At 37.4% G+C, this 23,166-nt stretch overlaps 1 protein-coding gene across 1 annotated transcript in view; it reads right to left on the bottom strand.

Annotated features, from left to right (window-relative positions):
• Positions 1-1,290: 1,290 nt before the first annotated feature.
• SPATA16 (spermatogenesis associated 16) overlaps positions 1,291-23,166 on the bottom strand; it is a 222,107-nt gene continuing 200,231 nt past the window's right edge. Inside the window, exon 10 of the mRNA XM_067737145.1 lies at positions 1,291-1,482. Coding sequence (XP_067593246.1) covers positions 1,291-1,482 — 192 coding nt within the window. The remainder of the gene's footprint in view (positions 1,483-23,166) is intronic.

The following is a 23,166-nucleotide window of genomic DNA, read 5'->3' on the forward strand; positions in this document are numbered from 1 at the left end:
ATAAAATTTTAACACTGAAGTTAAATTCAAAGCTCAACAAGTTCTGTTTCCTAGAGATGTTATAAGGATATATATATATATATATATATATATAAAATGTTATAAGGATATAAATATATATATATATTTATTAATAGGAAGTTCCTGGACAGTGGTCAAAAGGGATAACAGCAGAGCTGGCTGGATGGGAGGCTGAGCCATTTTTCTTAGACTCCCACATTTGGTTACAGACTCAAGTGTCCATAGAAAGAAATTATTTTCCAGTACTTATGAGAACAGAACTGAGATGCCTTGCTGGTGTGAGTCTAGAAACAAAAAGGAGTTTCTTAAACGCCCCTGTCTTTAACTGACTACCATTATATTAATAACTAACCTGAGGGAACATGATGGCAATGATGATGATCTCTGGGTGGAGTGGGGTAAAAGAGGAAACTATTTGATAAAGGTGAGAATTAAGCAAATGGTCCACAGGGAAATCAAGGTCGTAATTTATTTAAAAGTTTCAAAATATTTATAACTTGCATAATTACGACTACACAGATCTAACATACGTAAGGCTAAATTATTGATTCCTTTACAATCTCACCGTATAATGAAAAATTCAGCACTAAATATTTTATTCCCTTTTTTCCTTTTCATGTTATTAATGTACTCTGAGATCTTATTTTTTCCATTATTTTTAAAATGTACATTTTCTTGTTTATTTTACTCTGTATATGGGTCCCATCTTCTTACTCTGTCTTCAAACCTCCTTGTTGTTAACTGAGGTCTTGAGTAATGGCTCTTGACTCATTATCTTGTCAAATATATGCATTTGTGTTGAGTCATTTAAGGGGAGGGGATATGAAAGATCCAGAGGAAAGAATACAGATGTTAGTGAAATAACTGATGATATCAGCCATACCACATAGGGCTAACTCTATAAGGATTGAGAAAGTATATTATCCATTTTATAATTTAAAAAATCTGCATTTATATTATCCATATCTGTATATGGTATGTGACTAATCCTTAATGAATACACATGAATATGCACATATACTGTAAGTGGACTTGGGTAGACCTGGTGTACTTCAGTCAATGTTGAAAGAGCAAGACAGGTGAAAGAGGCAGCAATGGTTGTTTTATAAGCTGTTTAACTAAGAAAGACGAATTTGAGCAACAGTCAGGCCAAACTTGCTGAGAACATTTATTGCTGCCAGTTGAGATTAATGAAGTGTAGACCCTCTTTGCCAAGAGGGGCACCACCTCATTCTTTTGGCGTAGGCCTTTGTTGCTGGGCTGTCACAGTCAGGCTGGCGGGATGCCATTGGCCCTTTTTCTGGAACGTCTCGGTGGTGTTGCCTGCTCTCCAGTGACTAGCTTTTGCTGCACAGTTTGAAGCCGCTTCATTTTTGTTTTTTGCCTTCGAGCAGTTCTCTGTTTTTTAGTTTTTAAGAAACTATCCTCTAATTGGTATAGAAAGTCTTCAATTCGTCCAACCTAGAAGAAATAAACAGATACAACAAGATTCGTTGTTGTTTCCCCAGGTTTTGTGTACTTAGGAAAATGGTGAGGAATTTAAAAGTAAACGGCACATACAGGTCCATGTTGGAACAGAACTGGCGGAGACAGACACAATTAAATGTAAAAGCCCCCTTTTTGTTTTAATTTCAGGGTCCTTTGTTTTACGAACGTGAAGCAGACATGCAGGAATTTGCTTTACCACTCAGTCCTATATATTGGGGATGGGACTGGGGCTTATCATCACCTGCTGTCTTTACTGATCAGTAAAACCAGGGATTTCGAAAAGGAATAAATGGTGAAAAATTATTCAATTTTCTAAAAGAATAATGAAACAAAATCTACTCCCCTCAAAACCAGAGATTCTAGCACTGGTATACCCCAGGCCAACTTGGGAAAAAATGAATATTCCACATTGTCTTAGCAAGAGCCATTTCTCTTTTAAATCAAAAGTTGAAATAAAATAAGATAAAGTAACGATATACAAAACAGTAGTTCTTAGAAATAAATTATTTGTCTTTCTCCAAAGAAAACTTATCATTATTCAGTGACAGTTGGTTAAATGTATTATACTATTTATCAGAGTAAAACAGTTTACATATCTGCTGAGTTGGGCTTTCATGATGAATAACAATTCATACTTAACCCTGATTCCCAAGACCTGCATATTGTATTAGTCTAAAATCACTGTTGTCGTAAAGTTAGCTCAAAGCTAGAGCACTTACTCTTCAAGGTATATTAACATATTGTCTACTTAAGATAAAAGCACTTACAAGTTCAATTTTCCAATTTTGAGCTCTACTTTTAAATCACTTGATTTATCATTCAGAGTAATATCCAAAAGATAATTCAGATTGTCAAAAAGAGAGTAATAAATGGTAGCACTCATTTATATGTTATAGTTAGGTCTTGTATCACACAAGGTGATGAAAACTGTCCATTGGTTTCCTTAAGAAAATAAGATAATTTATTTATGTGAAAACAATTCTTTTTGAAAACCTAAAATTACTTCAGGTAAATTTTTCCAAAAGTACATATTTATAATATATGCTTATTGCAGCAATCATCAAAATGATTTGACAGAATATTTTTGGATCCTTTCATGAAGTCAGTGCATTATTCTGTGTATTCCATCCATTTTTACTATCCAACCTACACCAAAACCATAAGTGAAAAATTAACACAGAGCACAATCAAAATAAACACGATGGATAGCACTTTACTGTTACTTCGATAGAGTTGATTACTCACTCATGTTATTTGCGCTGACAATGTGTGGTTTAAGTCAAAGCTCTTTACAGTGATAATGTTTGCAGTCAGTCCAAGTACAGTTACAATTACAACCCTAATGCAACAAGAAAAACTTCCTTCAATGATGCAGAAAAATAATTGTTTTAAAATATCCATTAGGTGGCTGCTATCTTTTTTAAAGATTGTGTTTATTAAGAGCAGTGTTGACTAACTGGTTTGCCTTTCATTAAAAAAGACAAAGAAGAAACACAAGCTATGTCATTGGAATAGAGAGTACTGCTGAATTAAACTGGGAGGTCTAGAGTACAGACTATGTACATGTCTCACCTGGCCTAGGTGTTCACCTCCTGCCTGGTCTGTCTACATGCTATCCTTTTAACCCATTTTCCTAATAATACTCATTCTCCTAATAAATAATACCCATTCTCCTAATAAAAAGAATGATCTTTTTAAAATGTATATCTGGTCACATTTCCCCCTGCTTAAAATGCCTAAGGGATTCCCAAGCCCTTAACATGATCTACACAGCTCTGGGTGATCTGGTTACACTTCTGTCTCTAATTCTGTCTCCTGTCACTACATTTGCCTTAGCCCTGTGGTACATCTCTCAGTTTTCTAAACACAACCGTGCAGCATTCTCTGCACCCTTGATCTTCCTAATTCTATGCCCTCTGATGGAATACTCCCATTGGAACCCTTACATATCCTCTGGATTTCAGGTTCAACATCAGTGCCTCAGGGACATACTTCTTGATAACCCAGACCAGGTTGGGGCTCTCAGTAACATATTCCCACAGCAGCCGATTCATCTCTTTGCATATTGTAAGTTTTTACTTAATTGTTTATAATGATTTATATAATATCTATCTTCCCGTCTGGGCTTGCTCCATAAGGCAGACAGCTAGGTCCATGGTGTTCACTATTCCCAATAACTAGGATATGGTAGACCCTCAACAATCCTACTCTCTGATAATAGAGCTGAAGACATCAGTGTGTTCAGAAACCCATGTGTTTTTCCGTACTCAAAGTGATGACTGGTATGAAGCATATCAGAAGGCTTTCTTTTCTCTTAAAGATTAATCACTTTCATATCCCATCATTCTATTACCATTGTTTAGCTTTGAGTCTAGGCAAGGTAATAACAAGGTGTGGTCTCCGTACTTGAAACAACCAAAAGTAGAAAGGGCACTGGGAAAGGAGTCAGGAGTGTTGAGTTCTGTTCTTGGCCTGGCTTATAATCTTGATCTGTGACACCAGAAAAGTCACTGGCCTTTCTGAGCTTCAGTTTTCACCAGCCTTTAGTAAAGAAAGGGTTAGCCTGGATAATTTCCAAGGACACACCAAGCCAAAAAATTCCATGACTTGTACTCACATCAGATTTAAGTTTGTCCAGTCTTAAGATGTGCCCTTACAATTTTCAAACCAGAGGTTATTCTCTTAGATTATACCATTAGATGAATGACAGAACATGCAGTAAAGTAAGTCAGTTTTAGCTTCTGTACTTACTGAAGTGTAGGAGAGCTGCAACATGTTTTCAGTAAAGCTGGTTCTTTATTTTCTTTTTTTAAGTCAAGGAAAGAAAAATGATGGTTGAAGAGAAAATAGATTCATATAACTAAGAAGAACAGATTGCAAATGATAGAAATTTCTATAAAGCCCTTAGGGAAATAAAACACAAAGAAATATGTAAGGAAGGAAATGAGCCAGTTTTTGGAGCAGAGGCCTTATTAGACCTTCTTTTTAGTATAGGGTCTACTTGCTTAACTATATCAGATAGTCTTCTTGGTCATTCTGGGTCTAATTTTCCCATTTGCAAAATGGGCAGATAACATTTTCTTGTCTATCTGTGCGCCAGTGCTGACTTGGCATTACTGAGATGTGAATATCAGACCAAATGAGTTTGTAGAGAATTTGGGGATTCCGGATGATTGAGGGGAACTGAAGTTCTTAGTAAAAGGGCAGATTCTCACCTATCATGTGGTTGTCAATCATAATCCTCATCAAAGAGTTAGGAAATTGTTATCGACTAGTTTCTGAGGATTTTTAAATTCTTATGCACAAAAGTCTGTCAGTCATGACTTACTGTGGAGTCAAAAGTTCAGAACAAAGATGACTTTGAAACCATAAAAGAGAAGACAGCCTGAGAAGTACAGGAGATTTCAAAGTTGAAATTCTAACAGTACAAAAACAAATAATACCAATTAGGAAGAAATGTGGAGGTAACTAAACACACCAATATATATTACAGGAAAATTTCTAGTCAGCTCAGATCTCAAAGGAAGTACTTTCATTCTTTCATGAAAATATTTATTAAACATCTACTGTGTACAGTATTTGGCACTGTACTAAGGTGATAAGCAAAAATATCGAGATGGTTGTTTATGAGGAACTCATTCATGTAGGAGAGGCCGTTAATGAAAACATGATTGCAACAAAGCATGAATGTTTATATAAGAATTATGTACAAAAAGTTGTGTTAGCAAAAACGTCAGAACAGTGAATTCTGTCTGAAGGAATGTGGAGGCGTATTGGAGGTGATAGGAGCTGAGTCTTTGCCAGGACAAGAAACTAATTCCAGACAGAGGAAATGGCATCCAAAAAAGCAAGGTTGTGAAAGAACATGGGCTGTTTGATAGGGGTGGGTCACATAGCATAGATGTGGGCATGGGGGAACAGAGAGTAGAGATATACACAGCAGGAAATATAGATTGGGGTCAGCTTATTAAAAGTTGAAAAATACTTAGCTATGTGGTTAGGAAGATAAATCTGGTGCATTGTGTGGGGTGGAATGCAGCCAGGGAGACTAGAAGCAGGTGGATCAATTAGGGCCCAGTGCAATATGATGTGAAAAATACTATTGGGGCCTGCATCAAGGATTTAAGAGATGTTTGGGAAGTAAGAGCTATAGTCTTGATGAAAAATTCTGTGTTGGGGTTAGAAGGCAAGCAGAATTAGTAATGACTCTGAAGTTTCTCATTTGAGACATTTGATGGTATCTTAATGAGGTAAGGAATAAAATTCAATGAACAGTTTTAGGGAAAAAGGATGAGATTGATTAGTGAGAAATGTAAGAGGTAGAAAAAGGTCCCATAATCAGGAATGTGTTAAAAAAAATGGACCTATAATAATAGCCTAGTACTAGGCTAAAAGTCAGAATGATGAAAACTCCTAATAGAAAAGAAAAAACAACCCACTGTTTTGTAGTTTACCATGTGAAAAGCATTTTGGCAGTTAAACAGTCCTAAGACAAACAAAAAATGACGCTTTCAGTTATTCAGAACAAAAAGGTGGTCATGGCAGAGGGACAGCCTGCTGGGTCAAAGTCAGATATATCTGGGTTGGAATCCCAGCTCCAGCATGTTCTTGGTGACTTTTGGGCAAACTTATTTAATTTCTTGGAACGAAAGTTTCTTCATCGTCAATTGCTTCACAGGGTCCTAATGAGATTAAATTAAACAATTTACGTGAAGTATTTGCATAGGTTTGAATTGCTATTATTTAGTGGTAGTACTAATACTTGAATCTGGAAGTGTATGCCCAGTAAATAGAAAAAAATACAAATAAATAAAACATACCTATAAAAGTGAAATAAAATTAAAAGCTAAACAACTTTATCTAATAGTTCTTGTGTTTTTGACCTCTACTCTGGAGGTTGCTGCCTCAGTAACTGTGCTAAGTGTAGGTGTTTGACATACTTTAAAGTCTTGTGATTAGATCTCAAAATTCCACTATATAACAGACAAAATTAAGAGGGGGCAGAGAAAGGAATGGGAAGATATGAGTTTCTGATAGTACATATTAGCTACAAATTCAATGTAAATCAACAGTATTCCCTGGTTACCCAAAACTGATCTGATTATAGACTACAATATTTAAAATGTGTCTCAAAGGGGGCAATAGTTTTTTCCCTTTTCTGGTCAGGTCCTGTTTCATATGGGCTATCATGCTCGGTTCTGGGTATGTCCAGGGTCTTAACTCCAAATTGTATGATGAAACGTTGGAGGATCTGGAGGTGTTTACTGGGGAGAAGAGAATACATAACAGGAATCTGTGATATCTTTAGGTATATCAGCATTGTTATGTGAAGGGGTGATGAATTTGTGTTAGTTTATACATTTGAAAGAGTACTATCTAGAATTACGAGTTTGATTCTCAGTTCTTTCACTGGTGATGTGACTTAAATTCTGAACTTTAATTTTCTCATCTCTAGTGGAAATAACAAATTAATAACCAGAGTCTATTTACAGGGTTTTTGTGAGGATTAAATGGCTTGATGTTTGTGGAAAGCTCTTCATAAATGTCTAAGTCTTCTACAAGGATTATAATAGCACATTGTGTAGTGCCTGGTGGTTTCATAATAGGTTCTCAATAAATATTTGTTGAAGTGATAAACAGCTGAATGAGTAGTTAAATGAATAAAAAAGTAGATATTATATTTTCACAACTGTATAAAAAATGGAAGGGGTTTTAGGGTAAGGTATAGTGACCCTCATCACCAGAGATTGGAAATCAAACATTAGATGACTTTTTGGGCAGGTATGAATTATTTGGGTCATGTGTGAGCTGGGGGTTGGATTAAAGAAGCTTTTAACATCCATTCCAACTTTAAGGTACTACTTTAATGATGTTTAGTTTGGCCTGGATTCACTCTACAGAAATGTGCTCAGTGGAAGAAGGACACGTTGCAGTTTGCCTTGTACCACATTGGAGAAGCACTATGGAAATGAGAGGGATCCAACCACTTCTGTTGTTGTAGTTTTGTATATAAAGAAAGGTATCAAACTGGTTGATATAAACACCCATGGATACTAGGGTTCTCAGTACTTTGTTATATTTTACTTATAAAATGATCATATCTATAAGACCTATATCTTTTTCTCCAGATGTATCAATATTTTATCTTGTATCCAAAGGACCCCTATTATGGATTAGCTTAACACTAGAACGTAGTTTATAGCACACTTTCTTTCTTACCCTATTAACTGCTTCAGATTATTCAATCATCAGATTATTCGTTTTCTCAGTTAATGATTTTTTTAGCATATCGAAACTTAAGATTTTTCTACTAGATTCCAGGATAAAATGCAACGTTTTTACAGATTAAAATGTTTTCCCACATAAAACCACTTCATAGTCACTTTCAGTATAGGCGTGATAAAATGTACTTGCATATTTTCTCCAATAATCTTTTACTATAAAATTGGTTTGTATCCTTTGTGTAGGTGGGAAGTATGGGGATGCCCTGAGGTCAGGAGACCCTCTGTTCACTTGAGAGCTTTCTTGTGAAGGAGGATTGCTACTGACTCACTCTCATTTTGTGGGGCTGACTGTGGCTTCATTTGCACATTGATCCAACCTATTTTCATTTGGTAATTGAAGGCTTGTGAGCCAGAGGTGAAAGCAATAGTACCAGTTTCCATTTCTTATGCAAAGGCTGGCCATGAGACCAAGGGCCTTGCTGGGGGAGAAACTGAGTTTTAGAACGTAGAGAGTTAGAAATGGGGACAAACTAAGGAAAAAAATGACAAGAAGCTCAACACAAGCAAAGCTAATAAGAAATAACAGAAAGGGACACACAGCCATGGCCTAATAGAGCTTTGGAAGGGGAGTCATTCAGATGTGGTGAGAGGGAGGAGAGTCACTGTGAAGATCTGGGTGGCCCTTTCCCTCCCAGAGTCATTTAAAATGAAACACTACTGGGATGAGTTGAATTTCGTTCCCTCGAAATTCCTGTGTTGAGGTCTTAACCCCCAGTACTTCAGGATGTACCCTTATTTGGAGATTGGGTTTTTATAGAGGCCAGCAAGTTAAAATGAGGTCTTTAGGGTGGGCCTTAACCCCAAATGACTGGACAACGGGATGTTTGGACCCAGTCACTCACACAGGGAGACTAACTTATGAAGATGAAGGCAGTGGTTGAGGTGATGCTCCTACAGCCAAGGTACGATAAAGATTGCCAGCAAACCACCAGAAACGAGGGGAGAGGCATGGAACTGATTCTTCCTCACAGCCCTCAGAAGGTACCAACCCTGCTGACACTTTGAATTTGGACTCTTAACCTCCAGAACTGTGATGATAAACTTTTGTTGTTCAAGCCACCGTTTGTGGTACTTTGTTACAGCAGTCTTAGCAAATTAATACAGCTATAGACAGTCCCTGACTTATGATGGTTCGACTCAGAATTTTTCGACTTTATGATGATGCAAAAACAATATGCATTTAGTAGAGACCGGATTTTGAATTTTGGTCTTTTCCTGGGCTAGCAGTATGGGGTCTGATACTCCTGTGATACTGGACAGCTGCAGTGAGCTGCAGCTCCCTGTCAGCCCCGTGACCCGAGGGTAAACAACCCATACACTTAAAACCATCCTGTCCCCATACGACCATCCTAGTTTTCACTTTCAGTACAGTATTCAGTACCGTAAATTACATGAGCTACTCAATACTTATTATAAAATAGGCTTTGTGTTAGATGATCTTGCCCAACTGTAGGCTAATTTAAGTGTTCTGAGCACATTTAAGGTAGGCTAGGCTAAGCTATGATGTTCAGAAGGTTAGATGTATTAAGTAATTTCCAACTCACAGTATTTTTAATTTATGATGGGTTTATTGAAATGTAACCCCAGTGTAAGTTGAGGAGATCTGTACTAAGCCATATAGCTCAATTAAGTTCTCATTTCCCCCTCATACATAACTTTGATGATTTCTACCTTTCACTTTTCCTGTCGGTTGATGCTCCCTACTTTGTTGGTGCCCCCTGCACAGGCTTAGTATATACCTTGGGAAACAGTGTAGTTTCTTTCCAATAATGGCAATTAGAGGAGGTTGATCTCAAACATAAACGCATGGGTAAATTACACAGAGAAGGAAAGACACTGGGCTTGAAATGGGACTTCCTATTGGATTTCATGTCGTCTGGATTTAGGAGAGAAGATTAGGTATGTTTGTACATGTTCATGTATCAGGAATTGGGTGCACAAAGGATTTTTTTTAAAAATAAAGCTTTTAAAGATGTCTTCTAAGAAGACAAAAGATAGATGAAATAAGAATTGGATCCTCAGGAATAAATATCATGTTTCTATGACTGTAGTGGTGGTTACAGAACGAGGATGTTTTTCCAGTGGTTAGCAGTGTGGACCACAGTGGATTTGATAACATTAGTTTCCTTGCTCTGTTCCAGTTTAGTTTCCAGACCAAATGCTTTTAAATATTTATCATCCAAAATGGTTTGAATTTTAATTCTTATTAGAATGACAATTGTTTTCAAACAGGCTTGAAATTAATTTCTAAAATAAACTTAGTTTCTGAAACAGAGTTGTTTCTGCTATTCATAGTATAGCAGTTTCCTTTAGCTTTTGGCTAGCATTCAAACAGGCAAACAAGCCTCATATTTCTCCATTTAAATTTAGTGAATTTTGTATGTTAGTTGGTATTTTAGTCATAAAAAAGTACAATGTGGAAATCTAGGTCATCTACCTGTGATATGTTACAAAATGTGCAAAAAACTTCCAGCTAAACTGTATTACCAAGTCCTAATTGAAAATTCCCATAATGATAGCACTTTAAAGAAATTATGTTTAGCATACAGTTAAAGCGCAATTATGAAACCTTGCTATCACTTCGTTCACGAAACAATGTATCATGGCTTTTTAAAATTTTAGTTTTGGGGATTTCCCTGATGTTCCAGTGGTAAAGAATCTGCCTTCCAATGCAGGGGATGCAGGTTCGATCCCTGGTGGGGGAACTAAGATCCCACATGCCGTGGGGCAACTAAGCCTGCACGCCACAACTACTGAGCTCTTGAGCCTCAACTAGAGAGCCCGTGTGCCACAAAGTACAGAGACCACGTGCCCTGGAGCCCGCGCCACAACTAGAGAAGAGAAAACCCGCATGCCATAACTAGAGAAAAGCCCGCGCACTGCAGTGAAGAGCCTGTGTCCCCCAACGAGCGCCGCAACGAAAAATCCCATGTGCTGCAAGGAAGATCTTGTGTGCTGCAACGAAGAACCAACACAGCCAAATAAATAAATATTTTAAAAAATAAAATAAAATTTTATTTTTCCACATTGAATGGCATAATTTATTTGGAGGTTTGAGTATATATTTTTTAAACTTTTTATTTTGAGATAATTGCAGATTCACATGCATCAGTAAGAAGTAATGCAGGAAGAATCTGTGTATTCTTTATCAGTTTGCCCTAATGGTAACATCTTGCAAAACTTTGGTAGAATATTACAGCCAGGATATTAACACTGATACAGTCAAGATATAGAACAGTTCCATCACCACAAGATCTCTTGTGTTGCCCTTTTATAACCACACCCACTTTCCTCCTGGCTCCACCTCCTTAACCCCTGGCAACCACTAATCTGTTGTCCATTTCTGTAATTTTTTCATTTTAAGAAGGTTATATAAATGGAGTCATATAGTATATAACTCCATTATTCTCTGGGGATTTATTCAGTTTGTTGTGTGTATCAACAGTTTGTTCCTTTTTATTGCTGAGTAGTATTCCATGGTACGGCTGCACCACAGTTTAATGATTCACTCTTTGAAGGATATCTAGATTACTTCCAATTTTGGGCTATTATAAATTAAGTTGCTATGAACATTTGTATACAGGTTTTTGTGTGAACATTAGACTTCATTTCCCTGAGATAAATAAATGCTCAGGAGTATAATTGCATAATTAGTTTTTTTTTTTTAACATCTTTATTGTGGTATAATTGCTTTACAATGGTGTGTTAGTTTCTGCTTTATAACAAAGTGAATCAGTCATACATAAACATATGTTCCCATATGTCTTCCCTCTTGCGTCTCCCTCCCTCCCACCCTCCCTATCCCACCCCTCCAGGCTGTCACAAAGCACCAAGCCAATATCCCTGTGCCATGCGGCTGCTTCCCACTAGCTATCTACCTTACTACGTTTGTTAGTGTGTATATGTCCATGACTCTGTCTCGCCCTGTCACAGCTCACCCTTCCCCCTCCCCATAACCTCAAGTCCGTTCTCTAGGAGGTCTGCGTCTTTATTCCTGCCTTACCCCTAGGTTCTTCATGACATTTTTTTTTCCTTAAATTCCATATATATGTGTTAGCATACGGTATTTGTCTTTTTCTTTCTGGCATAATTAGTTTTTTAAAGAAACTGTTATATTGTTTCCCTCAGTGGCTGTATTGTTTTACATTCCCACTGGCAATGTGTGAGTGACCCAATTTCTCTGCATTCACACCAGCATTTAGTGCTGCTACTAATTTTTATTTTAGCCATTTTGATAGGTGTGGAGTGATTTATCGCTCTGAGGTTTTAATTTGCATTTCCCTAATAGCTAATGATATTGAATATGTTTTAATGTGCTTATTTGACATTCTCTTTTTTGAAATGTCTGTTCATGTCTTTTCCCCACTTTCAAATTGAATTAACTTTTTAAATTTTTACTGTTGAATTTTGAGAGTTCTTTATAAATTGAAATACTTGTCTTTTTTTGGGCATGTGGTTTGCAAATATTTTCTGTCATTCTGTAACTTGTCTTTTCATCCTTTTAAACAGAATCTTTCACAGAGCAAAAGTTCTCAATTTTGATGAAGTCTAATTTATCAGTTAGATTTTTAGGGATCATACTTTTGGTGTCACGTCCAAGAATGCTTTGCATAGACTAAGATTCCAAAGATTTTCTCCTATGTTTTTTTCTAAAAGTTTTACATTTTGAGTCAAATTTTATATCAAGTGTCAGACTTAGGTCAAGTGTTTTGTTTGTTTTTTGGTTTGTTTTCACCTATGGATGTACAAATACTCTTGCACCATTTATTGAAAAGCCTATCTTTGCTTTATTGAATTGCTTTTGTGCCTTTATAGTAAAATCAATTGAGCATATTTATGTGAATTTACTTACGGTTTTCAATTTTGTTTCATTGATCTTTGTGTCTACATTCCACTAATACCACAAAGTCTTGATTACTGTAGCTATATAAAAAGTTTTGAAATCTAGTAGACTGATTCCTTTCAGTTCACTCTTTTTCTAAAGTGTCTTAGCTATTCTGTTTACTGTGGCTTTCCATAAATTTTAAAATAGTCTTGTCTTTATGAAAATTCTTACAGAGATTTTAATAGGAATTGCATTAAACCATCAATTTTGAGAGATTGATGTCTATACTATGTTGAGTCTTCCAATCCATGAATACAGCATGGCTCTCCATTTATTTAGATCTTTGCTTTCTTTCGTTACAGTTTCGTAGTTTTCAGTGTACAAGTCCTGTGTATGTTTTCTTAGAATTACACCAAAACATTTCACTTTTTCTGAAATTTGTAAATGGTACTATATTTAACATTTTACTGTCCCTGATTATTGCTAGTATATTGAAATACAATTGAGTTTTGTATGTTTACCTTGTAACCTTAATGAACTCACTTATTTTAAGATTTTTTTTTTTTTGGTTTACTTTTTTTTGTTTTTCTGTGTTGACAATAATACTTACATTATTGACGAAGTTTTATTTTTTCCTTCCTGATATATATGCCTTTTCTTCCTTTCTCTTGCCTTTCTGCAATAGGTGGAATTTCTAACACAGTGTTGAATAAGAGTGTTGAGAGCAGACATCCTTGTCTTGTTCCTGATTTTAGGGAGAAAGCATTCAGTCTTTCACAATTAAGTATGTTCTAGGATTTTTGTAGATGCTATTTAACAATTTGAGGAGATCCTCTTCTATTTGTAGTTGTCTGAGAGTTTTTCTCATGAATGGATGTTAAGTTTTGTCAATTTTTTAATGCCTCAATTTATATGATTATGTGACTTTTTCTGTATTTTGTTGATATGGTAGATTACATTGAATTTTAAATATTCAGATAGCCTTGTTTGCATCTCTGGAATGAACCTCACTTGGTTATGGCATATAATTCTAATATATTGCTGAATTCTATTTGCTAACATTTAAAAAATTTTTAAAAAGATTTTTACAGGTATATTCATAAGAGATATTAGTTTGCAGGGTTTAGGGGTATTTTTTTTTCTTTGGGTTTGGTTTTTTTTTTTGGTACCGTTTTTGTCTGTTTGGTATCAGGTAATACTAACTTTATAGCATGAATTGGAGAGTGCTTCCTTCTCCTATACTTTTTGAAAGAGATTGTGTGGAACTGGTGTCAAACCAGCTGGGCTTAAAGATTTCTCTTGGGGGAGTTTAAAAATTATGAATTAAATGTCATTAATAGTTACAGAGTGATTCAACTTATTTCATATTGGGTGAGTTATGGTACTTTGTGTTTCTTGAGAAATCGGTACATTTCATCTACATTGTTAAATTTTTATGCGTAGAGTTAGTTGTAGTAGTCCCTTATTATAATTTTGATTTCTGCAGGGTCTATAGTGATATCCTGTTTCATTCCTGATATGGATGATTTTGTCTTCTCTCTTTCTTTCTTCATTAGTTTTACAAGAGGTTTGTAAATTTTATTGATATGTTTAAAGAACCAGCTCTTTGTTTCATTGATTTTCTCTATTTTTCTGTTTTCCATTTCATTGGTTTCTAGCCTTACCTTTATTATTTCCTTTTATATTTCTGTTTTGAGTTTATTTTGCTCTTCCTTTACTAGGTTTTTGAGTCAGGGCTTCAATTATTTTATTTTTATTTTTATTTTTTGTGGTACATGGGCCTCTCACTGTTGTGGCCTCTCCCATTGTGGAGCACAGGCCCCAGACGCGCAGGCTCAGCGGCCATGGCTCACGGGCCTAGCCGCTCCACAGCATGTGGGATCTTCCCGGACCGGGGCACGAACCCGTGTCCCCTGCATCGGCAGGCAGACTCTCAACCACTGCGCCACCAGGGAAGCCCTATATGTTATATTTTAATTTTCATTCAATTCAGTGTATTTTTTCACTTTCCTTGATACTTCTTTTTTTGTTCCATGGACTATTCAAGTATTTAGAACATTTACTTTTATCTTTTTATTATTGATCTCTAGTTTGATTCTGCTGTAGTTGAAGAAAACCTTCCTTAATATTTCAGTTTTTAAAAATCTGTCAAAGTTTATTTATGGCCCAGGATATGGTCTATTTTGGTATATGTTCTATGGGCACTTGAAAAGATGTGTATTCTGCTGTTAGTGGATGGATTATTTTATAAATGTTGGTTAGATCCCATTGGTTGATGGTGTTACTGAGTTCTGATTTTTCTGTTTACTTGTTCTATCAACTGTTGAGAGAGAGGGTTTGAAATCTCCAACTATAATTGTAGACATGTTTATTTTTCCTTTTAGTCCCTTGAGTTTTTGGTTCATATATTTTGCAGCCCTATTGTTTGGTGCATACACATTTAGGATTGCTATGTCTTCTTGGTGGACTGATCCTTTTATTATTACATAATGTTTCTCTCTATAATGTCCTCTCTGTCCACTTTCTTTTCTCTGAAGTCTACTTTGTCTGATATTGATACAGTCGCTACTGTTTTCCTTATATTAATATTTGTATAGTATATCTTTTTACCTTTGATTTTTAGCCTGCCTATGTCATTATATTTGAAGTGAATTTGTAGACAGTATATAGTTGGATTATAAATTTAAATCAATTTTGCCAGTTTGTGTTTTAATTCTTGTATTTAGACCATTTACATTTAATATAATTGTTGGTATGTTAGGACTTAGTTTGTCATTTTATTTTTTGCTTTCTTTTTGTTCTCTTTGGTTTTTGCTTCTTTTTTTTCCTTACCTTCCTATGGATACTTGAACATTTTTTATAATTTCATTTTAATATGTTTAGAGTGTTTTACATATTATATATGTACATATATATGTATTATATAAATACACATGCCTAAAACATATACATAAGCATATGTAATTGAATATATTGTTGCTATTATTATTACACATCTTTTCTTGCATGCTGTCTACTTTATCCATTAGAGTCCTCAGTGTATTAATCATTGTTGTGTTAAATTTCTAGTCTGATAATTACAACATCTCTGCCATATCTGCTTCTGATGATTGCTTTGTCTCTTCAAATTGTGTTTTTGGCCTTTTGGTATGTATGCATTGTAATTTTTTTTTGTTAGCTGGACATGATGTACTGGGTAAAAGGAACTGCTATAAATAGACCTTTAGTAATGTGGTCCTCAGCTGTGAGGGGACATTCTATAGTCCTATGATTATGTTTTAGTCTTTTTTCTTTTTGTGGTACGCGGGCCTCTCACTGTTGTGGCCTCTCCCGTTGCGGAGCACAGGCTCCGGACACGCAGGCTCAGCGGCCATGGTTCACGGGCCCAGCTGCTCCGCGGCATGTGGGATCTTCCCAGACCGGGGCACAAACCCGCGTCCCCTGCATCGGCAGGCGGACTCTCAACCACTGCGCCGCCAGGGAAGCCCCCCCCCCGCCAGAGATTTTAATACTCAGAGTTGTTGGCACAGCAATTGTCAGTTATAATTCCGGCTTTCCAACCGCAACACTGGTTCCATGGCAGGTTCTGCTCACGAGTCTCTGCTCCAGAAAGCCACACCTCCCTACATTCACCTCTTAGTCTCTCCCTTCTTGGGAGCAGTGATTTGTCCTGTGTTGTCCAGTCTCTTGTTTGCCCAAGAAGAGTTATTGATTTTTTCAGTCTGTTCAGCTTTTTACTTGTTTTTAGGATGGAGTGGTGAATTCCAAGCTCCTTATATGTGGAAGTGAAAAACAGAACTCCATGTATATTTAGAATCACATTACACAGTGTTATTATTTTTGCTTGCACCGTTAAACATAATGAAGAGGACAGTCTATTGTTTTTACTCATACTTCTGCCTGCTGTGTTCTTTCAGTTTTCTTGATATTTTACAATTCTTTCTTTTATTGTTTCCTTTCTATTTAGAGAACTTCCTTCAGGCATTTTTTAGGGTAAGTTATCTGATGACAAATTCTCTTAGTTTTCCTTCATCTAAGAATGTCTTGATTTTCTCTTCATTCCTGAAAGATATTTTTGTTCAGTATAGCATTCTGTGTTGACAGTTCTTTTCTTTCAGTATTTGAAAAATGTGCCACTTATTTTTGGCCCCCATATATTTTAACTGAAAAATCCACTGTCATTCAAATTGTTTTTCCCCTATAGTTAGTGAATCGTTTCTTTTTTTGCTTCTTTCAAGATCTTTCTTTGTCTTTAAGGTTTAGAAGTTAGACTATGCTGCCTCCTGGTGTGAATTTGAGTTTATCCTGTTTGGGATTCACTCACATTCTTTTTTTAAAAAAAAATTAATTAATTCATTCATTTTTGGCTGTGTTGAGTCTTCCTTGCTGTTCACGGGCTTTCTCTAGTTGTGGTGAGCAGGGGCTTCTCTTTGTTGCAGTGTGTGGGCTTCTTATTGTGGTGGCTTCTCTTGTTGCAGAGCATGGGCTCTAGGCACGCGGGCTTCAGTAGTTGTGGCTCGTGGGCTCTAGAGCGCAGGCTCAGTAGTTGTGGTGCACGGGCTTAGTTGCTCTGTGGCATGTGGGATCTTCCCGGACCATGGCTCGAACCCGTGTCCCCTGCATTGGCAGGCGGATTCTTAACCACTGTGCCACCAGGGAAGCCCCTCAAATTCTTGAATCTATAGTTTTCTGTCTTTTGCCAAATTATGGAGGTTTTCAGCTATTATTTCTTTGGGTACTTTTTCATTCCTGTCCATTTTCTCCTGTCCTTCTGGGATTCTGTTAACATGAATATTAGATTTTTTGTTTTAGACTCACAGCTCCTTGAGGATCTTTTCTTTTTTTTTTTTTTCAGTCGATTTTCTCTGTTGTTCCAATTGGATAATTTATACTGTCTTATCGTCAATTCATTGATTCTTTCCTCTTTCCCCTTCATTCTGATGTTGAGCCCCTCCATTGAGTTTCTTATTTTGGTTATTGTATTTTGCAGTTCTAAAATTTCTATTTGGTTCTTCTTAAGTCTTCTGTTTCTTTGCTGAGATTCTCTATTTTTTTTATTGAGGTATAGTTGATTTACAATATTCTATTAGTCTCAGGTATACAATATAGTGATTTGAAATTATGGATTATACTTCATTTATACTATAAACTATTAGCTATATTCCCTGTGCTGTACAATATATCATTGTAGCTTATTTTATACATAGTAGTTTGTACCTCTTAATCCCCTACCTCTATCTGCCCCTCCCCCCTTCCCTCTAGTATGTTTTCTATGAGTTTGTTTCTTTTTTGTTATATTCATTTGTTTTGTGTTTTAGATTCCACATATAAATGATATCAGACTATTTGTCTTTCTATGACATTTCACTAAGCATAATACTCTCTAGGTCCATCCACGTTATTGTAAATGGCAAAATTTCATTCTTTTTGATGGCTGAGTGGTATTCCATTGTTTGTGTATATATTTATACACACACACACGCGCGCGCGCACACACACACACACACACACCATATCTTTCTTATCCATTCATCTGTTGATGGGCACTTAGGTTGCTTCCATATCTTGGCTATTGTAAATAATGCTGCTATGAACATTGGGATGCATGTATCTTTTCAAATTAGTGTTTTTGTTTTTTGGGATCTATACCCAGAAGAATGGAATTGCTGTATCATATAGCAGTTCTACTTTTAGTTTTTTGAGCAACTTCCATACTGTTTTCCATAGTGGTTGCACCAGTTTACATTCCCACCAACTGTGTACAAGGGTCCCCTTTTCTCCACACCTCAACAACACTGAACACATATTTGTGTTCAAAAAGAACACAAATAACATTCTGACAGGTGTGAAGTGATATCTCATTGTGGTTTTGATTTGCATTTCCCTGATGATTAGTGATGTTGAGCATCTTTCCATGTGCTTGTTGGCCATCTGTATGTCTTCTTTGGAAAATGTCTATTCATGTCTTCTGCCCATTTCTTAATCAGGTATTTTTTTTATATTACGTTGTATGATCTGTTTATATATTTTGGATATTAACCTGTTATCAGTTATATTATTTGCAAATATGTTTCACTTATTCAGTAGGTTGCCTTTTTGTTTTGTTGATGGTTTCCTTTGCTGTGCAAAAGCTTTTAAGTTTAACTAGGTCCCATTTGTTTAGTTTTGCTTTTGCTTCCTTTGGCTTAGGAGACAGATCCAAAAAAATATTGCTACAATTTATGTCAGAGAATATTCTGCCTATGTTTTCTTCTAGAAGATTTGTGCTTTCCAGTCTTATATTTAGGTCTTTAATCTGTTTTGAGTTTATTTTTGTATATTGTGTGAGAAAATGTTCTAATTACATTGTTTCACATGTAGCTGTTCCAGTTTTCCCAGAACCACTTTTTAAAAATTATTTTTTAAATTTTTATTGAAATATAGTTGATTTACAATGTTGTGTTAGTTTCAGATGTAAAGCAAAGTGATTCAGTTGTACATATATATGTATAACTTTCAGATTCTTTTCCATTATAGCTTATTACAAGATACTGAGTATAGTTCCTTGTGCTATACAGTAGGTTCTTATTGGTTATCTATTTTATATATAGTAGTGTGTATATTTTATTTTATTTTTTTTATGGTATGTGGGCCTCTCACTGTTGTGGCCTCTCTTGTTGTGGAGCACAGGCTCTGGACGCGCAGGCTCAGCGGCCATGGCTCACGGGCCTAGCCGCTCCATGGCATGTGGGATCTTCCCAGACTGGGGCATGAACCTGTGTCCCCTGCATTGGCAGGCGGACTCTCAACCACTGCACCCCCAGGGAAGCCCAGTAGTGTGTACATTTTAATCCCAAACTCCTAATTTATCCCTCCCCTCTCCTTTCTATTTAGTAAACATACATTTGTTTTCTGTCTATTTAGTAAACATACATTTGTTTTCTGTTTTTTGTCTTGTAAATAAGTTCATTGGTATCATTGTTTTAGAGTCCATATGTAAGTGATATCATATGATATTTGACTTTCTCCATCTGACTTACTTCACTTATTATGATAATTGCTAGGTCCATCCATGCTGCTGAAAGTGGCACTATTTCTTTTTTATGGCTGAGTAATATTCCATTGTGGATATATATATATATATACTACCATGTCTTGGCTATTGATAATAGTACTGCAGTGAACATTGGGGCGCATGCGTCTCTTTGAAGTATGCTTTTCTCCAGATATATGCTCAGGAGTAGGATTGCTGGATCATATGTTAATTCTGTTTTTAGTTTCTTAAGGAACCTCCATACTGTTCTCCCTAGTGGCTGCACCAATTTACATTCCCACCAGCAGTGTAGGAGGGTTCCCACTTTTCCACACCCTCTCCAGCATTTATTATTTCTAGACTGTTTGATGATGGCCATTCTGACCGGTGTGACGTGGTACATCATTGCAGTTTTCATTTGCATTTTCTAATAATTAGTGATGTTGAGCATCATTTCATGTGCCTATTGGCCATCTGCATGTCTTCTTTGGAGAAATGTCTATTTAGATTTTCTGCCCAATTTTGGATTGGGTTGTTTGTTTTTTTGATATTGAGCTGTATGAGCTGTCTGTATATTTTGGAAATTAACCACTTGTTGGTTCCATTGTTTGCAAATATTTTCTCCCATTCTGTAGGTTCTTTTTTTGTTTGTGGATGATTTCCTTTGCTTGTTATTTATTAAGTCCCGATTTTTTCTGGCTGTGTTCTTGTTTCTTTCTGACTCTTTAGAAGAGTGCTCTGCAAGTTCCTTCTCTTATTAGCCTCTTGCTCTCAAAGGAAGATTAATAAAAGGAAGTCATCTTTAGAACAGTGGCTGGCTCTCTGTGCCAAACACATTGAGGAACATGTGAGTCAAGGGTGAGGGTAGTCTTGACTCCAAATCCAGATAGTAGTTCCTTAGACATCGTACCAGGGATGTGGAATGGGTGTCTCCTTGGGTGTCAACCTCAGTCTCTCAGGGGTGGCTGATAGGCCGGAGGACTTGGGAGCTTAAAGCTCAAATCAAATCAGCTGGGTCCAAGCCCAGATCCCATTTCTAGGGCAAGTGGTGGTGGTTATTTAGGAGACTGGAGAGATGCAGGAAGCAGAGGACAGCTGAGATGGGGGAGCTGACAAGCCTGAATGGCAGTGTGCATATCCTTCACTTGCTGAAGCCTCTGTGGACTGCGACCCATGGAGATGTTGCCGCCATGAGGTCCCAGAGGTGGGGATGTGGGGAGGGGTTCACCGCTGCCTCAAGGCCTGGGCCCAGCTGGTGGGTGGCCGTGGTGAGGGCTCTGGGACTCCATGGGACACAGCCCTCAGCCTGTCCCCAGACACCCAGCTCACCTGCTGGCCCCAAGGCCAGGGGGCCTGGAGGGCCTGGGGTGAAGGCCACGGTTGGCCTCTCACCCTGCTCTCTGCCACGGGCACCCCCAGCACCACTTACTGAAGAGACTTTCTATTCCCCATTGTATATTCTTGCCTCCTTTGTCATAGATTAATTGATCATAAGTGTGTGGGTTTATTTATGGGCTCTCTTTTCTGTTCCATTGATCTATGTGTCTATTTTTGTTCCAGTACCATACCATTTTGATTACTATAGCTTTGTAGTATAGTCTGATGTCATATTTTAAAATTTGTTTTAAGATGTCTCTAATTGCTCATTAGAACATTTTTATGGTGGCTGCTTTAAAATCTTTGTCAGATAATTATAATAGCTCTAACATCTTTGTGTTAGCATCGATTGATTGTCTTTTATTATTCAGTTTGAGATCTTCCTGTTTCTTGGTATGATGCGTGACCTTTGATTGAAATCTGGACATTTGGGGTATTAATGTTATGAGAGTCTGGATCTTATTTAAGCCTTCTGCTTTAGCTGGATTTTCTGACACTGCTATGGCAAGAGGTGGGAGGGACGTTGCCTCATTACTGCCAGGTGGGGATAGAAGTTCAGGTTCAACACTCAGCCTCCATTGACACTTGAGGGAGGGGTTCCTCATTACTTCTGGCTTGGCATGAGCATTCAAGCTCCTCACTAGGTTTCCACTGATACCTCTCCAGCAGTACCTCATCACTGCTCCCCCTGTGACCTCCCCTGACATCACATCGAGGAGGCAGGCTCATGATTGTTGGTGGGTGGTGAAAATCCTGACCGTCTACTAGGCCTCCCCTGACACCACACCCAGTGGGGACGAATATCTGGGCTCCCTATTTAGTTTCTTTGACACCACCCTTTTCAGGTGGGAAGGTTGAGACACATTATAGCCCAGTGAGGGAAGAAGTCTAACTCCTCACTTGGGCTTTGCTGACATGGCTGGGGTTGGATCACCATCTTTTTTCTGTGGTGTTTGGCTGGAGTAGGATGATTATTGCCTAAGAGCTTTCTGTCTTGCTAGGCTGGCTTTTTCCTTGTCCTTTGGCTGGAGGGAGCTGGATTTTGTTGGTTTTGTGTGTGTGTGTGTCTGCACACGTTAGTGTTTCTGGGTTGCCGGGTTTCGTCATCAAGAAGTGTGGAATGTATGAGGCAAAATAAATAAATAAATAAATAAAAATCCAATGAACTCATCACCATGTTATTGCTCAGGTCCCCATGTCTCTCGGTCATTTCCCTTTTCATTCCACCTTTCCGAGTCTTATAGTTGTATATAATGTCCAAGGTTTCACTTAATGTGAGGAATAGGGAAAAGCATGTCTCCTCCACATTCCTGAAAGTGGAAGCCCTCTGTCACGGCTTTCAAAAAATGATTTCTGACCTCTGTTCCTCAGGGAGATGTACTTTTATTTCTTGTATCTGTTTTCCCAGTTGCTTCTGAAAATCATCATCAGTATGATGAAGTGAATCAATGAAGCTGAAGGGGGTCTCCTCTCCATAAGAGGTATTGGGAAGTTTAAAGCTTCTCGAATTCCTTTCAATTCAGTAAGAAAGAAGCCTAACTTTATCCTATCTCTGGGTTAGGATCTCTAACATTGGTCCATATGCATCTTTTCACCAGCCACCTCATGTTCTTCTCCAGAATCTCTTCTCCAGCAGAAAGCCATATTAGCAGAGTACACATATGTTTTACACATCCAGGTTTTTTTTTTTTTTTTTGTGGTACGCGGGCCTCTCACTGTTGTGGCCTCTCCCGTTGCGGAGCACAGGCTCCGGACGTGCAAGCTCAGCGGCCATGGCTCACGGGCCCAGCCGCTCCGCGGCATGTGGGATCCTCCCGGACCGGGGCACGAACCCGTGTCCCCTGCATCGGCAGGCGGACTCTCAACCGCTACGCCACCAGGGAAGCCCTACACATCCAGTTTTAATGATGCTAAGAGATATGGGCGTGTTGGTGCTTATGGCATTTGTATGTGTTTTTGATTACAGTCTTGTTCCCTTCTCCCCATGCACCATTTTAAGAAAGTCATAATCGGAATAATAAATGACCCCATACCTTCCTTTAGGGCTGCATGTAAAGGTACTTTTATTTTTACCCTTCTCCAAAAGATGAAAGATATAATGAGTACACTATAAATGACTGAAAGAGTGACAAGCCAATTGCTCTGAACTCTGTATTAAT

This window comes from Pseudorca crassidens, chromosome 5 (genome assembly GCF_039906515.1).
Source record: "Pseudorca crassidens isolate mPseCra1 chromosome 5, mPseCra1.hap1, whole genome shotgun sequence".
NCBI lineage: Eukaryota > Metazoa > Chordata > Mammalia > Artiodactyla > Delphinidae > Pseudorca > Pseudorca crassidens.